The sequence below is a fragment of the Mustela nigripes genome, chromosome 4, assembly GCF_022355385.1.
Source record: "Mustela nigripes isolate SB6536 chromosome 4, MUSNIG.SB6536, whole genome shotgun sequence".
NCBI classification, from domain to species: domain Eukaryota; kingdom Metazoa; phylum Chordata; class Mammalia; order Carnivora; family Mustelidae; genus Mustela; species Mustela nigripes.
In genome coordinates this window covers 20,204,265-20,224,368 of record NC_081560.1, presented here as the reverse complement: position 1 = coordinate 20,224,368, position 20,104 = coordinate 20,204,265, and the positions used below count along the sequence as shown (strand labels likewise).

General features: G+C 55.8%; 1 protein-coding gene across 1 annotated transcript in view; it reads right to left on the bottom strand.

Moving 5' to 3' along the window:
- The window catches only part of PLXNA4 (plexin A4), a 424,261-nt gene that overhangs the window by 14,849 nt on the left and 389,308 nt on the right, over positions 1–20,104 (bottom strand). Inside the window, exons 25-30 of the mRNA XM_059396393.1 lie at positions 19,297–19,456; positions 8,446–8,549; positions 7,815–7,914; positions 6,402–6,592; positions 5,287–5,456; positions 1,416–1,628 (exon numbers count right to left, since the gene is read on the bottom strand). Of these exons, the coding sequence (XP_059252376.1) occupies positions 1,416–1,628; positions 5,287–5,456; positions 6,402–6,592; positions 7,815–7,914; positions 8,446–8,549; positions 19,297–19,456 (938 nt within the window). The remainder of the gene's footprint in view (positions 1–1,415; positions 1,629–5,286; positions 5,457–6,401; positions 6,593–7,814; positions 7,915–8,445; positions 8,550–19,296; positions 19,457–20,104) is intronic.

Below are 20,104 nucleotides of genomic sequence, written 5' to 3'. Positions count from 1 at the left end.
TCCCTCTCTGTTGGCCAGCAGGGATGCCCACCACATGCATCAGCAGGGAGGGGTGGGGAGGGGCTCAAAGAACAAGGTAGGGAGGAAGAACAAAACGCAGTCCCTTTTACCAGAGCTAGGTTACTGAGGTGGCCGGGACTCCACGCCCTTTCAGTTATTCCCTCCTTACAAGAGAAGGCAGTTTTCAAGTATGAAGATGGAGATAGTCTCTTTGCCATGAGTGAAATGATACTGTTCATTTTGTCTCCAGTAACTAAGTCCAGAATAATTTCTGGTATCCTTTACTCTTAAGAAAGGCACCAAATCTGAGCTTTGCTCCAGATTTTTTATTTTTAAGCCACATGGCAAAAAGAGAACGGGATTTTAAAATCAGGACTACCATGTGGAGTTGTACAGGTTGTTCACTGCACAAAGGTGCTTGGGCTGACAAGCAGACCATCACTCAACAAACCATGCACCCTGTCCTGGGGTTACATCCTCCAGCAGGAAAGAGGACTTTCCCTAATTCACACAGGGGCACCGTATAGGTTACCCAAGAAGTATCATAAATAGCAGAAAAATGATGTGGGAGTCAGCTGAGTGTGGGAGTCAACTCTCATTTTGGCCAATGAAGTCATCTTGGGCTGATTACTTAGTTATTCTGAACGTGTATTTCTTCACTCTCATGGGCAGAAAATGAGGTTATAATCCTGTCCTCTTATATCCCAGAGTTACTGGCATGAATAAATAAAGCTTTGGCTGGTTGCCTAGCTCAGGTACTTGGTATGTGGTGCCGACTGGCCCAGACAAACCATTGATGTTCTTTACCAGGAGTTCACTGTGTATGAAGATGGGCTCCCCAGCTCCCCAAGACGGGCTCTCAAGTCACAGGACATTGCATGAGACAACGATCAGATCAGGGCTACAAGGCTGAGAAAGCACATCAAGAGCTCATCTTGGTGGAGTCAAGGTCTGGGGCGGTGAGAAGTGTCAGAGTGACAATGACATCCCTGCCGGACATAGGGAGACTTGCCGGATGGACAGGGGCAGATGGGTAGAAGACTCCAGAATTTCTGTGCCAGATGTCATTTAGTCCCTCGAAGGTTGATTGGTTTTGTTTTGTTCAGGTGGGGATTAGAGCAGGAGCTGTATTTCCTTCCTGGGCCTGAAGGCATTTCAGCCACACAAGATCTGGGGCCTTCCATGCAGGGAAGCAGAGCCCAGTGGCAACCTCTGGCCAGGATCCCTGGGGTCTTGTTCAGCGGACAGTACCACTGGGCCCGTGGGGGTGTGGGCATCACAACCACAGGATCAGGCGTTGTGAGTGACCCGTCTGTAAGCGCCAGCCCATTCTGGAGGGGACGGAACCCCGCATCAAGGGCAGTAGTTTTGCTGCAGCAAGGGGCCCTACCGTGGCTCCCGGGCCCAGCACTCACCTCTCTACCCAGTTCTTGTAGCTGGGGATGTCCTTGGCATAGAGCAGCTTGTTGGAGGGGGAGTCCTTGCCCAGCCGGTGCTCAGACGTAGAGCAGGAGTCCATGAAGGTCTGGGCCACCACGGAGAGGCAGGCGTCCGTGATGCTGTTCTTATGGATGTCGAACACGAACTGCGGGTTCTTGATCATGTTGACCCAAAACCGCAGGGGCAGGCTGTGCAGAGGGAAGAGGCAGATGGTCAGAGAACCTAGGGCGGGGGGCTGTGGGGTAGCCCGGAGAGTTCTCTGGAAAAAGAGAAAAGGCTGGAAACCCACCGTTCTTAAGCAAAGCCTGTGCTTCTGACTTACCTGACAGGAAGCCGAGGATCAGCAAGGCTGAATAATCTGCCCACAGCTAGAATGCTGACGGCCCCGGAGAGGGCTTGGTGCCTGGCCTGCCCTATGGCCCTGTAGGCTTCCCTGGTAGCCTAGGGCTGGGGGCTCAGAGGTGGCCAGGATGGAGTTTCTGACTCTAGTCTACTGTCCGCCCCCTATGCTGGATACAAGGCCTCTCCAGGTGGCAGACTGTAAAGAATAACCTGGAATATAGGCTTCATGCCTTAATCTCTGCTGTCCACTGTATGACTTGGAAGAAGGCACATTGGTTCTCCCTTCCTGAGAGTATCAGCTTGATCCCACATGGTACAGGCCCTGGGCTGGGCTCTTTAAGTGTAGCTAACTGATTCCTCCTCTCGGAGCCGGCATTCACAGAAACCCACATTCACAGCCCTTCAGCCGTTCCCTCGTGTCGCTCCTCCCCCCGCCCTCTTTCTTGTACTTAGCACCTACTGCATACCCAGAGCTAGGCTGGCACCTGGAGATATAGTGTGACTAAGGCACATCCCTCTGCCCCCAAGACGCCTGCACTCTGGTGGGTTCGAGGGCATCAGACATGTCATCAAGTACTCTGAGAACTGTCAGTGCTAGAACCCAGGGACACACAGGGACATAGGGGACGTGTGTGGAACATAGGGACGTGTCATGGGACATAGGGACGTGTCATCCAGTCTATTTAGAGAGAAGCATCCAGAAAGTCTTTGCAGAGGGAAAGACACTCGATAGTCTAAATTTTAGAGAAGCACAGGTGTTCCTGAGCTGGAGGAAGCCTGGAGAGGAATCAGCTGAAGCAAGACAAAGAGGGGAAAAACCACGCAGTGTGACCTGGTAACAGCAAGTCACTGTCCGTGTTGCCAGAACGGGTCCCAGGGCATCGGGACAGGCTGCCCACCTGCTGCCTTCGGCCGCCCTCTGCTGCCTCTCCTGTTCCGGGGCTTCCATGCAGCCCACCAAGATGCAGGTTAGGAAGCAGGGTGGCACCGAGCAAAGGCTTGCCTCTTTCCTTCCCTCTGCCCCTACCTGCTCACCACCTGCCTTTTGCCCCGGGTTTTAGTGTTTTGGCTGCTGTCCTCACTGCTGGGAGGAGTTACAGTGCTCCTGTGTGTTTGGTTTGGCTCTTAGAACTTAAACTCTTTGAAGTACTTTCCTCAATATGGCGAGCACGATGTTTCTATCTATCATCTCTTCCAGCGGCCATGACAAATGCTAAGAGACACAAAGACCGCCTATTCAAGACTGCGCATCAATCAACAAATATTCCCTTCCCACAAAGTGTGTGGTGCGGGGCTCCAGCAGGCAGTGCTGAGCTCTAACCGCGTTAAGTGGCACTCGTCTCAGCCTGGGAAATAGGGAATAGGAAATAAAGAGATAGCACAGAAAATGGCGACACACAGTGAAGGACAAGGTCCTGGTAGGTGCCTGGGGAGACCACGACAGCTAGGGTCAGAGCTCTGGATCAAGGGCTGTGACACCTCCCCACGCCTTCCTGTTTCTGGAGGTCCCACTCAGAAGAGGGACACGGGGCTGTCTCTGTCCAACACGCTGTTGTTTCTCCCAACATTCTCCTTGCTTCAGCCGGCGGTGCTGACAGGCAAATCAAACAGGGAAGCCAGGGCACCACACCGAGGCTCCTGCCTAATGAAATATTAGCATATTATTAACATTAGTGGTGGCACTAATCTCTGGTTGATTGCAGCCACTCAGGCTAAATGAGCAGGAGGTTTATTTCAAAGAGAAAAGGTAGGGGGATTGTCGAGGAAGGGGGGCAGAGGGGGAAAAGGTGAGTTACAACTTTGGCTGGGAAAAAAGAAGTCATTGTTTTTCACCTGGGGACAAGGAACTCTAAGTCCGCATGCGGATGTCCCAGTTCCCGGAGGAACTGCTTCTCGCCCAGGGAAGTGAGCAGGGTCGGGGGCGTACGTCCTTTGGAGCAAGAACCAGAGCCTGCTGCTGGCTCTGGTCCTGGCCTGGAGGTCCTGGTGAGGACAGCAGGGTACTGGGGAGAGCCGGTGTGAAGGGAAGGCCGGCCCCACGCCAAAGGCATTATGGCAGCCTTGGAGGAGGCCTTACCCAGCAGGAGGTATGGGCTGAAACCAAATGGCTTACACACCCTCTCAGGGAGGTCTGCTTGCACTGCCCTAGGAGGGTGGATAGGGGTGTTTGGGAAATGCTGCCTCTCCCCAGCCGGGAGGACCAAGAGCCAGGCGGGGCGGAGCACGTCATGTGTCCTGAAGGCTGCTGACATTCAGATGAGGGGTCAGTAAGGCAGGCTCCCTGCCAGAGGGAAGCAGATTGGGAAGGCCAGCGACACGGCCCTCGGAACAGCTCAGAAGAGTCAGGGTCGAAGGATGGGCAGAATTCAATGCGGTCTGAGCCAGAGGCAGGCACGGAGACACACCAGGCCTGGCAGGCCCTTCCACAGGGAAGAGGCTCCGCTGCGCGCTCCAGCACTGAATGAGGAATCCAGATTCTCAGAGTCTGTTTCGAAAAGGTTGCAAGAACTCTACAGTGGAAGATCCTCTCTCACCCGAAATTAATGTGGGAGTAAACCCAACTCCTTAGTGCGCGGTCCAAACTTCTGTTCTTGCCTGCCGGCTTTTCCAATTTCGGCAGAGAAAGCACTAATCTTCAGGTGAGAGAGATGAGAAGCCAGAGCAGATGACATGAAACAAGGCTGTAGAGCCACTTCTGACTTCTCCTGTCATCTGTCTGGTCTGGGGCCACGGGCTGGCTGTCGGCATGCCTGGTTGTGCCCCCGGTGCCGGGCCCCTCCCAGCAGTCCGGAGCTGCTGGTTGGGCTGTCTTGGAAGAATGTTCTGGGGAACGACGACCTGGGACGGGGCTGTTTAAAAAGCTGCAGGGAGGCGATTCTGGAACGGATGGGACTAGATATAAGCCAGCCTTGCCCGAGGTAGAGCCCTCAAGTAGAGACCACCTTGGCCTGGCCTCGTCATCAAGATTTACTGAGCCACGGCTTTGTTCAAGGTTCCACGCCAAGTGCTGAATACTCATGTCTAACCTTGTAGCTGCAGAGGGAAACCCAGAGCATGCAGTGCGAAGGGAGAGGGGCGTATGGGTTACAGAGACACGGACCACAGTGGAGACCCCTAGAGTGTCAGAACTCAGAGAACCCAGCTGTCTCGCTGTCTCCGAGATGGCCAGAGCACAGACAGGAAGGTCTCTTCCCTACGGGGAGTTTGGCTTCTCGAATCGAACAGAAATACCTTTTGTTCACCTAGATGACTGCATGACAGTCACTGTTAGGTGCTGCCTTTTAGGGTCGGTTGCCCTCACGGATCTTCTCCCATTGCACTGGCCTCCCTGTCCAACCAGCTCCCTGCCTGTCCGTCACCCACTGAGGCCAGGGGCCGGGCCCGATAGGGTCAGTGCGTTCAGCGTCGGGAGAGGTGAGAGCAGAGGTGAGGGCTGAGACAGGAGAGGGTGGGGAGGCTCGGAGCCCGCTCTGAGGGGGCCAGGGGGGCCACGGCCGCACTCACCAGTTGCTCTTCCAGGTGTGGCGGACATGGGGGTCATGAATGCCATGCTTGTCCGCTTGCTCGTCCAGGAAGTCGAACATGTACTTGATGGCCAGGGGCAGGGCGGAGCCCCGGTGTGCCGTGCTGAAGATGGTCTCGAAGAGGTCGTCCACGAACTTCTGCAGGGTGCCCTGCGCGTGGAGGGGAAGGGGTTCAGGCACAGCTCTGCCCAGAGAGCTGTGGGGCTGGGTTGTGAGATCCGCCCAGCGGACGGGCGGGAGGGAAAGGGAGGAGGGCGCGCAGCCTGGCCCGCCTGGGGGGAAATACGGTGAGCTCGCGCGTTATACCCCCACCGGCTTCCTCTGTCTCGGACAGCTTGCACTCTCCCCTGCACGTGCAAAACAGACAGAAAGCTGGTGATTGGACCTAAGGAGACCTTCATCCGTCAACGCGGATGGGTTAAATGCGGGTGGGGTTAATGCCCTTCAGTGGTGGTACTGTAGCCCCTTTCACGCAAGCTAATGAACGACTCACTGGGTCACGGCAAACAAACGCGGTCTGCCGGTCTGGTTGACGCATTCCTCACTGGCTAGGGACACACACTCTCTTGGCTTTGCCCAGAGCAGGGCGGAGGCCAGCTGCACGACTGAAAGGCTAACCATAGGCACACCGTGTCCCCAGAAGCGAGACTGGAAATACAGCCTGGAAAGTCACCAATGAAGCCTCATGTTCCTCCCTAGGGGTGGTATATGACACCCATGAGAAGGAGTCATTCTCTCGTGGGGCATGGTCAAAGAGCATGGACAAATGTGACTAGTGTCTCTATATCTGAGAACTGGCACAGAGAAGATGGACATGAAGCTTTAGCCTGCATCCCAGCAGTGATGCCTGGGTAGGGTCTGCTGGGGCACTGGAGGGCATTATAGCAAACCATATTGTTGGCAGAAGAAGACCTCCTTAAGTCTAGTCATCAGCATGGTTGAGGAGGGTTCTGAGGTTCTGTGCTGGCAGAGTCCTGGGGCGGAGTGGGTAACAGAGGGGTCCGAGCTAGCGTTTGCTACCTACCTGCCAGCTCTGACCCTTCTGTGCAGTGATGAGATTCCTCCCCCCTTCCCCATGTGTGTGAAGTCCCCTACCTTTGTGGCCAGGAGACGTGTCAGATAGATCTCGGACACCATCTTGCTCCCCCGGTCACCCTCCTTCTGGTCCCCGTGCTCGTGGTTTTTCACCAGATGCCACATCTTCACTCCGCTCTCCAAGTCGGGGGTGATCATGGGTGTGCGTGAGCGGAGGCTGTCGGGGCTGCCCGTGTGCCGCATCATGTTTTCTGCCAATGCAGTGACCCCGCGCGTGTGAGGCTGTCCTGTCACCCGCAGTACGCATCCCCCCCAGCCCCCCTTGCAGCCGTGGCCAGGGCTGTGTGATCCTTCCTGCAAGGGCCTGGTGCCTCACAAGCAACCATTCCCTAGAACTGGGATGCTTTCCCTGCCACCTCCAGGAAGCCCTCCAGGGATACCTCACCCACAGGGATTCCTCATGCTCCTGTACTTGCATTTCCCCAGCCCTTAATTACTCAATTTCTAAGAAAAGAAGCCTGTCTGTTGTTACACTGTTCCTTGTGAGAGCTCTGAGGAGACGTCTCAGGATGTGTTCCATGTGGCCAGTTAAGGAGGAACTTTAAGAGCGGGCAGCCTATTCCCCTCGTGACTGTTGATCAACTGAGTAATCGCCGGTCACCTGCCTCCCGGCATCCTGTGTCTGACCGGGGCCACTCCTTCCCAAGGGCTTACCGACGCGTGGGTGTGGTGGGGCAGGGGTGGAGCAGGAAAGTGGAAGGTCCTACTGTGTGTAGGCGCTGCTGGGTCTTCTTATTTTTCACCCTGATCCCATGAAGTCAGTAACTTTTTCATTCCCCATCGTGCTGGGCAGAGCAGGCCTTACAGTGGTCAGGCAGCTGGGCCCAGAGCACACAGGTGGAGGCAGAATGGGGCTGCACTGGGGGCTCCCAACCCGCTTCCAGCACCCTCTCCCCCACCCGCTGCAGAGCCACAGACCTGGGTCTGCACCTTCCCTCAACTGCCTCCTAACAGTGTGACCTTTACATGTTGCTTAGCTTCTGGGTGTCTGAGTTATAATTTGCTGATCTGCATAATAAGGGGAAATAATAATTATTTAATTCACTGATTGTTATGAACATGACGTGCAATAATGAATATCATAAAAGTGAAAGCACCGTGTAGACTGTAAGGTGCTCGTGAAGGTTAGATTTTCTTCCTGTTTTCAAGGATGAAGGTCCCGTTCCTGCATCAGAGTTCTAGAATGGGGAGATTCCTCCCCGTTCAGGCTCCCCCCAGTGATGGTGAGCTTGCCCGCCTCCCATCCAGGTCTCCGAAGCCTTTCAGCCGTGCTGCTGTTGTGACCATCACCACGGCAGGCTCGGGCATCGCTGTTGTGACCATCGCCACGGCAGGCTCGGGCATCGCTGTTGTGACCATTGCCACGGCAGGCTCGGGCATCCTCTCTGCCCCAGGATGATTCAGAGAACTCACCGTATTTACTCGCCGAGGTCCTGGAGACGGTGGAGTTGTTCACTGCATTGTAGGCTGTCACCTGTTTGGACACTAAAGCCACCACAGAACCGTCTGGCACCTGCAGGAAGAAGGCTTCTAAGAGCCTGGGCACAGAGACTCTGCCACCTCAGGAAATAAGGACAATCAGAATTCACTTGGGCTTCAGGGCAGTCAGTGCTCACGGAGGACCGGGGGACTTTGGAGGCTGTTGGCTTGGCTTTGATGCCACGACAGACCTGAACACTGAGTAGTGACCTATGCCACAGGTCCCTCTTGGAGCAGCTCTGGCAAGAGCTCACCAGCACCCTCCTTCCCAATGCTTCCCTGGTAGGGTGCCCGGCCTCAAGCCCCAGGGAACATCCAAGAAAGGGCCTTTTCTCGAGGACTTGCCCACATCGGGCTGGAAGCACGCATGTTGAGATCCTGTCTCCAGAGAGGTCAGGGTTTCCTGGCTGGGGGACATCAAGTTTCCCTGGGTCACTAAGGGATCAGAAGGGCTGGCCGAGAGGTGGACAGGCAGCTTGGTGTCCAGCCTCTGGGGGAGCCTGTTATTGAAGGTCCGAGACTTAGAGGGCTAGCGAGCCCCTCCCCTCCAGCATGGTCCCCCCACCTGGTAGTGGGCCAGGGTGTTTAGTCTCTTCCAGTCATTCTCAATTTTGGTGGTGATGTCTTCATCCTGCAGGATCATCCTCGCCCCGCTTCCTTGTCGCCACTCTGCAGGGAGAACAGCTGCATTTCAGGGAGGCCCTGGGGCCCCTCTTGCAGGGGTCCTGAGGGCCTCCGTGCAGGTAGCTGCCCTCTGCCATCTGGAGCGTGCATCCAAGGACAGACAGGTGCTAGCAGAGGCTCCCTGAGGAGCGGGGACAGGCTCTCAGTGCAGAGGGGCGCTGAGTCCCAGCTCTGGTCCTCATCCCAGCAGACTATGGGACACAAGCGGGACAACACCATCTGTCCCCGTGAGTGGCCACATCATGAGTAGATGCTTAGTAAGTACTGGCTGAGGGGAGAGGGCAGGTCAAAGCACTTAAGAAAGCGCTACGCAAACATAAGGCGGCATGATCAGCACCACAGGCTCGCCGGCTTGGTTGCAAGGTCTTGGAGCAAATGAGATCAAGCCTGCAGGGTGAGGCTCTGTGCACTCTGGTCTAGTTCTGGGGGCACACCCTGCACCTGAAAGCTGGCAGGTTGGTCACCCTTGGCAGGGAGGCTGGGTGACCATGTGTGGAGAGGTCCGCAAAACCTGTTCTCACGCCCAGGATCAGCTCTAGCCCCACAGAGTTGAGGTGGACGGCGGCATCTTGCTATCTAGCCAATGCCCAATTATTTGATGCTGTAGGTATACAGTTCTAGCCAGATGGTCTGCTCAAAGACCCAGATGCCCACAGGGCAAAGGCTGTCTGCTGGATCCCACAAAGGAAGCAGCAGACTGTTTCTCATCAACCCCACTGCCGTCACCCCTGCCCCCCCCGCCCGTGGTCCCGGGTACTGGGTACCACACGGAGATGAAGACCTGCACTCTCCAGTCTTCACACGTGCACACATGGGGCCCCAGGTGCATGCCAGGCACACGCCAGCCCTCCAGTGCAGAGGCACGTGCACACCCACACACGCACATATGCTCACATACACACACCAGCGAAGAAAAACAGCCTTTTAAATTCAAATGTATTCACAGGCATCGCAGCCAGCAAGCCCCGAATCCGGCTTCCAGGCAATCCGCGCAGACTCTAGTACTTCTGAACCGTGCAGGAGCCCCGGGATTCACAGAGCGCAGTGGGGTGCTGGCCCGAGTCAGCCCACATCCTTGCCTCACCCCACCGTGTCTGTTCCTATGGTCTGTAATGACTCGATTCTGAATCTGCCCCCACCCATGCTAGTCCCCCCGCCCCCATAAGGCTGAGCGGTGGGCCCGAGATGGGCCACCTCGGTAGCACGGAGGGCCCCGATGCCTCCCTGCCTCGTCCCTCGGTAGTGCCAGTGCTGCTGATGGGAACCGGGCCCAGGAAGGGAGCTGCCTGCCCTGAGGAGCAGCAGAGTGGCTCCCAGCCCCCCAGTCCCGGCTCCAGGTCCCCGGCTTGCCTCTGTCTGGTTTAAAGCTTCCTGCAATGTCGGTCCGTCCCAAGAACAAAAACACACAGATACTGTGCGTGTTCCCTGCAGCGAAGGGGCCTCTCTCAGCCCATGGGGGCTGCCAGTCATTCAGCCCTGCAGGACCGCCTGGCTGGAATCAATCGCACTGATTAGGGCCTCGGGGCAGGTAGGGTAGGACATTAAAGGCACGAGGCTTCACTGCGGCACCAAGGTGGCAGTGTTGGGTTTATTGTGCTTTTTGCTTTTGTTTTCACTTTCTGTAGGTATGTAGGGATATAGGTGTTTGTGAGCGGTGGGACAAAAGACGTGGTCTGTCTGGCCGCTGGTCGGCAGCTGGTCTCTGGTACAAGCCGACTCCGGGTAAAGGCCATCCTGGGGCCAAGGAATACGGCAGCGGCATGTTGTGGCCCGGTCCCACAGCTGACCCTAAAAGGCGAAGCCTCTTGGGTCCCTCCCGCTTGTTGGGTGAATAGCATCAGAGCCAGAAAGTCAGAGACTGTGTGGTGGGGGTAGTACAGAGAAAGCGTGGGGGCACCACTCCCCACGTGGGGGCTGGAGGAAAAGCAGGGCAAGAGCTCTGGATGTTACGCCCATTGGCTGGGCCCAAGGGAAAAGAAAGTCTCCTCCACTGAAGTGGCTGTAGACTTTTTGTCAGGACTAGTTGCAGACCAGCTTTCTGGTTTACCAGCCACACCAGCACCGCTTGCTGTGGGAGTTGTAGCACCTCTCAGTGGGATCAGAGCAAGCCACATAGCCTGATGGACTGAGAAGTGACAGCTGGTGACTGATTTTGGAGCCTGGTGTCAGACTTCCCTGTTGTACAACTCCCCTGAAATTGTGCAGTGCGTAGCCTGTGTGGCTGTACTCAGCAGCCTTAGTTCTGAGTCATGTCTACTAATTATGTAAGCAAGTAAAAATCAGTCTGTTTCTCTGTCCCCAACTGAAAAAAAAATAGGGCAGAATATGACCATGCTTCCCCCAGGGCAGTCAAGGAATGATGGCTTGTCCTTGGGAGTGCAAAAATTCAATGTTGCTAGACGCCTGCTGCAGTGTTGGTCCGGCACCAGGGACACAGCAAGTACTTGATGAGTATTAAAGGAATAATGAATAAGTGAAGGAAGGAAGGAGAAGAGTGAGTGAGTGAGTGATGGTGGCCTATTTTCCAAGCAGTATAAGAGAATTTTCTGCTTGTATGTTGGTTCTCACAGTGTGCAGTCAGAGAGTAGCAGGCAGAGGTGAGCAGTGAACTTAATCTATTAGTAACCTGGGCCAATGATCTGAACTCCTCAGACACACGACCAGGCACAGCCAGTGCCAGAAGGAAAATTGTCTCAAATTATCATCACTCATCCTTCCAATTTCATGACCAGGAAATAAAAGAAACAGGTTGAGAAGGCAGATGCAGAGGTCCCCACCCCCAGGCCACTGCTCCTTCTGATAGCCAGCTGAGTTCTGTTCCCCGGGGCACTCACTGGGCTCCTTCTCTGGGCAGGACACTGGATGAGGTCACCTGGAGACAGTGACACAGAGAAACAGAACTCCCCCCCCCCCTCCAGTGCTCTAGGTGTTCCCCGAACATGGACATGGCTCAGGGCCCAGCAGCATGGCACCTGGGTCAGCCAAGGGTCAGGATGTGGGGGAGGGTGTGAGCTGGCAGGCCTGGAGCCCTGAGCTGCAATCCCCACAAGTCAGGAATATTCCCCCAGGTACCAAGATGGAGATAGTGAGCTGGGGTCAAGGAGGAGAATTCTTAGCCCCCTGCTTTTAGGATTCTGGAGCCTGGTACTCTCATTGCCTCATACAGAAACATTGGGTTTGCTCTTCTTCCTGAAATATGAGAAGGGCCAGCAGCTGTTGGCAGCCCCAGCCTTGGGCCCTGCAGGGAGAAGGCAAGGCCATGGGGTGTTTGCTGAGCGGACCCCGGGGGGAGCGTGCACAATGTCGCAGGAAGGCACGGGGTTCCTGGCACTGGATAATTGGAATGGGCTAACACGGTGACTCACCCCCGAAACTCACTCTCTCTGCCAGGTCCTCAGTGTGACCTGCTGGCCTGAATACACTTCTGCTTCTGAGTTACACTTTCCTTCCTTTCCTGAAACCCCTCAACCGGACCAGCTATGGGCTCTGTTCTCCACAGACCCATCATGGCATGTCTCAGGAAAATCAAAATAGTGGACATGGGCTCAGCTTTCTGGAATGCTCTGGCTCTGCTTCATGACCTTGGCTTGCCAGGGGCATGAGCCTGGGAGTTCTGCTGAGCCATGCCAGGACCCAGAAGGGACAAGGTCAAGGCCCAAAGTGTCTGACTTCTCCCTGTCTTGGGAGCCATCCATCCTTCACAGGGCATCTCTGGCTTCTGGAAATCTCGACCCTGCTGGACAGGAGGAACCCGAGAGCAGGTTGGACTGGATCAAGGTCAGGCAGACCTGCCACCTTCAGATCTGAAGGACAGTGGCCTGGTCCCCTTGGCAGTGTGTACGGCTGTTCGGTCAGCCCAGGAGGCCCCTGAGCAAGGGCATATCTCATTTTGCACTCTGTGTGCTGTTGCATATTCAACATACGCTTACTTTTAATGACAGTAATGAAAATCAATAGAACCCAGCTTCCCAATCCCACGTTCAGCAACCCCTTCACCAGACAGGCTCCTTCTGTCTTGCCTATAAAAACAGCACTAAAAATATCCCTCTTCTGTGTCGACACCTTGCTATATATGTGTGAGGTGACCCCACTAGAGCAGCTGAGGGGTGATGTGACAGCCAGTGTCCTCTAGGTGAAAGCTCAGTCTCCAGACAGCTTTGCCTGCCTTTGGGGCCACAGAGAGAGATTGGAAACTACCTCCAGGCACCAAATGATGGGGGACACTGAGCTCAGGGATGGCCCCAGAGAATCCCGAGACAAGGCACGTGCTGGGCCAGGACATCTGGGTGGTCCCTGGGTGGAAAATCCCAGAGCCTCGTGACGCACTCACTCATTCCAGCACTGTCTGCCCAGCACCCACCGTGCGCCAAGCCCTGGGCCAGCAGCCCATGGTACCTACAACCTAGCTCTTGAAGGGATCCCTCGCTGGAGGGCTGGGAGGGAGCATGCAGAATCACGGGCCCAGGATCAGGGCTGCGTGCAGGGGAGAATGAGCAATGTCCGTGGGGAGTGGTGCAGGGATGGCCGTGGGGCTGGGGGTGGAGGGACAAGGTGGGCAGGTGTGATGCTTCGGGGGTCCAGAGGCACCATGTACGTGGATCCGTGAGTGTGCATCAGAGTGGAGGCAGCAGAAAGGAGAGGCTGGACAGGACCTGCAGGTCAGAAGTTGGTTAAGAAAGATCTGGCAAGCCAGGCTAAGGCATCTGGCAGTGAGCTGCGGGCCAGGGAGACGGGGTGGCTGAGAAGGAGGGAGTTCTTGAGGGACATGGGGGTTGGGATGGCTGCCTTTGGCCAAGGCACTGGGGGCTGGGGGGTAGACGTAGGGGGTGTTCGGGAGGTAGGCTACACACTGCTTGGAAATTCTCTGAGAAGAAGAGACGGGAACACCACGGCATGTCCCACAAGTTTCAAGAAGGTGGCTGAGGGACGAGCTAGAAGCCAGAGCATAGAGGAGGGGGGCCTTCATCTGCAGGACAGCCCTAGGAGGAGGCCCGGGCCCCAAGCACATCCCTGGCCTGGCTCCTGGAAGGTCCCCTACGACCCCGCTGGCACTATGCTGAGAAGCAGCTCTCCCTGGGATACAAGCCTGCAAGAGCTCGGGCCCTTGTGGCGTGGGGCTGTGGCGAGAGCACGGGCACACGTATGCACACATGCACACGCACATCCACACACTCACAGATATATGCGCACACATATTCACGGGTGCACTTCATTTTACCTTAAGGTGGGGACTCAAAATTTGCAACCACCGCTCCCTCCTTCCATTCTCTCTAACAGCCCTTGTCCTCAGACCTGTCACAGAAGCTTTGGGAAGCACTGACCTGGACAGGCAAGGGAGGAGGGACAGGCTCACCAGCCTGAGCGGTCCTGGCGGAGCCAGCCCTCCTGATCCACAGGAGACCGTCCAGATGCCTGTACTTTGCCCCAGGCCGCCTTGCCCCAACCGGGGAGCCACAGGCAGGCTGTCACCGGGGGCAGATGTCAACCCCACCCAGCGCCTGCTCAACTCCCCCAAGACAGGATCCTGAGCAGAGGGCTGGAGGAGGAGACTTGAGGGCTGCTGGACACCTGTTGACAGGTGAGCCCCAAGGAGAACCCCAGCAGGAAGCCCCGGGACCCTCAACAGCCAATTACTCGGCAGCGTGGGGAGCATGCATCGGAGCAGAATGAGGAGGAAGGTGTGACAGGGTCAGAGTGTCACTGCCAGCAAGATTGGAAGATTGACCTGGGGGTGGAAGGGGGTACTGTCCAAATATGTTTTGTTAAAAAAAAAATAGTATTTTAGTTATTGTGAGAGCAAGTTGTAAAATAGGAAATAACCGAACTATGAAATGTGATGCTCCAGGAAGATATTCCCAGGTGGGACTGTGCCGCCTGCGCTCGAGGTTCAAAGCCTCCAGAAACCAGAAAGTGTGCGGCTCTGGCTAGTTACTGCTTTGGAGGGAAAGTCTGTGGGTGCTGCAGGCAAAAGACGACTGGGTTCTGCTCCTCGATTAAGGAGATGAGCTAAAGCTTAATGGATATTCTTGAGTATGGGACACAGAGGCTCTGGGGTCCCTCCAGCTGGGCTCTGCTGTGCAGTGTCAAAGAAGAGTGAAGAAGGCAGGTGGTGGGCACCGTGGAGGGGAAAGGTGACCCTGGGAACCCGGGGCACAGCACCAAGAGGGAGTGGCTAGCTCTGATCTCTCTCTCCCAGCTCCTGCCTGGCAGCCCTGTGCCCTGCTCCAGAGTCCGAGCACAAAGGACAGACACATTCACAATCCAATTTGTTACACGTCCACCTTCCGGGGAGTGAGGGAGGTGAAAGAAGAAAGAAAAAAAAAAAAAATCCCATTATCTTTATCTGTCCTTCCCATCAGGTGCAGCGGAAAATGCAAACTGGGGAGACAGCGGCTGTGAACTCTTTATATTTCCCTTGGAAGATAATGTATCTTTTTACTGCATGCAGAAATTACTTGTTTGCGGGGGGGAAAATATATATATATATATATATATATATATATCCATTCAGCATGACTTGAACCCTGAACGGCAAGATGGGGGGGTAGTGGAGTTCTGGGGCTACAAAGAGAGCATTTGCCTTAAACCAGAGGAATCTCGGAAGGTCATGGCCCATGGGGAGACTGTACAGGGAGGACATGGGTGTTCTCTCCGCCTTCCTGCTGTGTGACCGGGGCCCATGCGCTGTGCCTCTCTGAGTGGCCGATTCTCCTGTGCAGTGGAGCAGACCAGCATCAGTGATGCCCACTTTGCTGAGTGCCCTGGCTCAGAGGGAGGGGTGTCCTGCCTTCTGGGGCTGTGCAAAGAGATGAGGAGCTCGTCGAGCTCACACTGGCACCCCCGTGCCTGGCGAAGAGCTTGCGCCGAGGCAGGCTCTACGATATATAGGTTAAAGAGTTTAGTGCTGCAGGGGTTACTCAGATCAGACCCCAAACCGGCAGGTAGAAAGCGACATAAACGGGGTGAGGACAGCCTCGTGTATAAAAGAGTGGGGAACCATGGCCACTGTGCTCTGAGAGCTCCCAAGGTTCTCCCTGACCTGGCACTGCCCCCAAAGCGTGCCCGGTGGTGCCTCTCCTTCCCTAGATTCCAACAGACTGGAAGGAGAGCAGACCTAGTGTCCCTCACTTGGGCTCCTGTGCGGGTTCATTTGATGTGTCAGGTTGACTGGAGTTAGGCATCCAGTTATGTGCTCAGACATTGTTCCGGATGTTTCTGTGGGGTTGTTTTTAGATGAGATGAACACTTTGATTGGAAAGTGAATTGCCCTCCATAATGTAGGTGGGCTTCATCTAGTGAGTTGAAGGCCTGAAGAGGAGAGAAGACTGACCTCCCCTGAGCCAGAGGGAATTCAGCCTGCAGAAGTCTTCGGACTTGACCTGCAACACGGGCTCCTTCCTGGGTCTCCAGCCTGCCAGCCTACCTTGGAGGTTTTGAACTTGGCCGGCCCCCTTGCCAGAGATGGAATGTGTCCCACCAGAATTCTTATGTTGAAACCCTAACCCCCAACATGATGGGATTTGGAGGTGGGGTCTTTGTGAGATCAAAGGACATGAGTGGGGAGCCCTCCTCAATGGAATTAGTGGCTACAGGAGGGACCCCAGAAAGCTCCCTTGTTCCTTCTGCCAGATGAGGACTCAGGAAGAAGGCACCACCTGTGAACCAGGAAACAGTCTTCACCGGACACCGAACCTGCCGGCACCTTGATCTTAGACTTCCCAGACTGGAACGGTGAGGAAAATTTCTGTGCAGTCCACGGTATCGCGCTACAGCAGCCCAAACGGACTACAACTCTGGAATCACGTGAGCAATTCCTTAAATCCCGTGCACGTTCTACTGGTTGTGTCTCTAGAGAACCCTAACACCTTCCCCATCGTGGTTGCTTAATGCCCGTGAAAGTCTGGTGGAAGGGTGGACGGAGCTGAGCTAGGGAGGGGAGAGGACTGCAGTCCGAGGCACAATGGGTAGAAGTGTCTGGAATGAGGGGCCAGGCCGGGCCGGGGCCACGGTGGTGATGAAAGGCAGAAGGAGGTGTTTGGGGCTGGATGTACTTAGGACCGTTACTGAGGTGGCTTAAAATATCTTTGCTCCCTTCTGAGCTGTTGTGGGACAAGTGTCCTCACCTTACCAGGGGCCAGCATCAGGAGGGGGAAGGCGTGTGGCCAGTGCCCCCAGCTAGGGGAGTGGGGAATGAGAGCAGGATGCCTGGCTATCTTGCCTCTGGCCCAGGCATGCGGCCGAGTCCTTTCTGGGCCGGTGGGCTTCGTGTTCTGTCCCTTCAGCATAGCTTAATTTTTTATAAGAATCACACCTTACATTTGTAAATTGCTTTTAGGCTTTTAAAGCACTATCACCTACATGATGGGAAAAACTTGCCTGGCCTCTCTCTCCCCTTGGGGGCCACGAGGCGGAGTTGAATCATGTGGAAAAAGCATTTGGGTCTCAGAGGAGGCCCTGTTTCCTTGTTACGCAATCTGGCTTTGGTAGAAAGAAGGCGGGAGCTTTCCGGGCAGCTCCAAGACTTGGATCTAATAGAACAAGGACGGACATTCCTTCGAAGAGGACCCACCACGAGAGGCCTTTATAAGGAGTTCTGCATAGCGCTCCCTCCCCAGTAGGCTCCCCACTTATCTGTCCCTGTGGCTGGAAGCTCGTCCCTCCAGGATAGTCCCTGGGTCCTCCCTCTGCTGGGACAGGTGCCCTGTGGTCTCTTGGGACCTGAATTGTGGGCAGCTGTGGTGGCCAGTGGGTCACGGGACATGCTACCTTGCTGGGAGGCAGGGGGCCTCTCCCTGGCCAGAGCAGCTGGAGCTCCAGAGCGGGCAGCCTCACAGCCAGGCCACCCCGGGAGGAAATGTTCTTTACCACCCAACTGCCCTTTTCTGGTCAGGAAGAGAAGGCATCCCTGTGCGAAAACTCCATCTCCGTGCTTCCGGGGAGGCTTATGAGGCCACATGCCGCTCTCCCTCAGGCAAGTCACCCCATTCCCGGGCAAGAAACAACAATCTTATAGGCTCCTGCACCCAGGAGCTTGTCCTGTGTTCCAGCACCGTCTTTCCAAACTCACCTTCCAGCATGAAGGCTTTTCTAGTGGCTCCTCCGGGCCCCACTGTGCCGGTTTGTCCCCCTGCCCACTGAGCAGATAAGGACACCGAGAAGCCGAGCGGGCACACGGACAGATGTGGGTCCCACACGGAGAAACAAGGACCAGTGGGAGCTCCCTGGCCACCGGCGGGAACTCAGCTCTCCCCAGGACACCCGTTATGGAACAACCCCCTTCACTGTTTGGCGGGGGGAATACGGGAGCCTTGCTTCCTGGAAGCCGGGTCCCCACCCGCTCTTCTGTAATAGGAGGCTCCCCCGTCAGTCTGTGGGATCTCCCTGGCAGCAGAGTGACCGCACACAAGCCTTCGCTTCCTCCATAGGGCCCAGAGCTCTGGGTCGCGGGCAGGGGGACATGCTCGCCCACACACCACCACCGCCAGCTCTCGGGCTCTCGCATAGGCCTCCTCCCTTTCCCTGAAGCAGCAGGCGCAGGGCTGCCTCCCAGGTAAAGGGGAGCACGTGCTCACCCAGTCTCTCTCCCTGAGCATCCGAGCCCTGGGCCTGGCGCCGAACACAGCCCATGGGGGGCCGAGCAAGAGGATGGGGTTAAAGGAAGCACAAAGTGTTGAGGTGGGTTAGCAGAACTCCCCGATCCTGAGTCTTCAGGCATGAGAATTTGGGGGGAAGTGGGTGGCGCAGCAAGAGGGCTGAAGATTCCCTCTGGATGTTAGAAAACAGGGTAGCCACCCTCTGTCTTGGACAGCTTAGCTGAGGGCAGCTTAGAGGCCAGAGGGATGGGTTAGGGGCCCCTGGACATCCTCCTAGCCCTCCTTTGCCACAAAGCTCCAGACACAAGCACATACACATCAGTACCTTTCTCTCCGTGCCCCGGATCAACAAACAGACACAGGCCATCTCCTCCCCAGCGTTCCTCTCCCAAGCCGTAATGACAGCGGCCAAGGCTAACTGAGTGTGCGCTACAGACCAGGCACCGCATCGAGAGGTTTTTCCACGCCTCATCTCATTTCCTTCTTACAGGGAGGTGCACACTAGGATTATCACTGTCAGAGTGGTAGAGAACCGAAGGCACAGAAAGGGTAAGTACCTGGACCAAAGTCACACAGCTGGGACTTCACGGTGTCAGGACTCCAATCCAGGTGCCACGCTGAACCACCATGCCACGCTGCCTCTCTTCAGCCCCGGCCCCTCTGCAGCTCGGAACTCCCCACCAGGATTTCCCCAGGACAACGTCTCACTAAACACTCAGGCCAAACTTCCCCAGATCCAAGTACAGCTGGCCCTAAGTGGCGTGCCCTTGTTTATATAGGCTACGCGATCTATTCACAGCACATTCAAATAAAATGTCGCCCTGCTCCCCAGCAGGCTGTCATCCCTCATTTCTCTCTTCTTTTTCTCCATCCTCCATCACTGACCCAGATCCCTCCTGCCTTGGTAGTCAGCAAAAAGGACAGGCACAGAACAGAGGAGAAGGGAAGAGCCCGGGGGCTAACAATGGTGGTGGCGGGACTTTGGACCACACAGATGCAGCCTGAACCCCCTTCACAACGGATAGGACGCCGCTTGGCTACTCCAAATCCCCCCGGGGCGGTGGTGCTGCCGGCAGACGTAGCCCCCTCTCTGCCTAGTGTTCAGTCCTAGGGCACCCCTGGCTGGGCAGCCTACTCACCCAGGTCCATGTCTGCAGCCTTGGGCCGGTGCGAGCAGGGCACATTCTTAAAGATGGCGTCCAGAATTTTCTCCTTGACCTGAGTAATGGTGTCGCAATTGAGGATCTTCACGGGGACCTCGGGGCTGTTGGCACTGTCTGGGTTGACACAGCTCAGGACCTGGAGGAAGGGGAGGCAGAGGCGTGTGGGGGAGGGCAGCAGGGGGAGCGGAGTCCCAGGCACCTTCTGGACACCGTGGCCAACACGCACTCTCTCTCTCACGTGCACACCACGTGCATACATGGCGCCTTCTCTGCAGCATGCCCAGACCTGTGCCCACCTCTGGGCCCTTCCTCCCTATCACTCCCTCCGCCCGCCCCCACATGTACATGGGAACGTGAATCTGGTTCCTTGCTCAAGAGATTTTGTAAGCTTCGATTTTTGTGAGGGTTCTGGGCCGATGGGAGGTTGGAGAATCTATAAGAAGCTTCGTGTGTTCTTTAAAAATAAAAAGGTGCCGGTTCAGGCCACTGGAGATGCCTTCCTGACTCTGGGCCTGGAACCTCCTGTTCGGAGAGGAGGCCGCCCTGGCTCAGGGCCTCCGTGTCTCTTTTTGGAGCTAGTCAGAAAAATGAAGGCTTTGCTTAAAGCACCAAGTGACATATTTTTTTTTCCTTGAAAAAGTTCTGGGCTGTTTCCCAAGGCTTCTCTTCCCTTGCTGTTCTCAGGGAGGGCTCCGTCTACATGGATGGGACAGTGTGGGATGCTGCGGGGACCACGGTGGGGCACAAGGCTCCCACACCCTCTCTGCTCTGCTGCCTGAGCCCT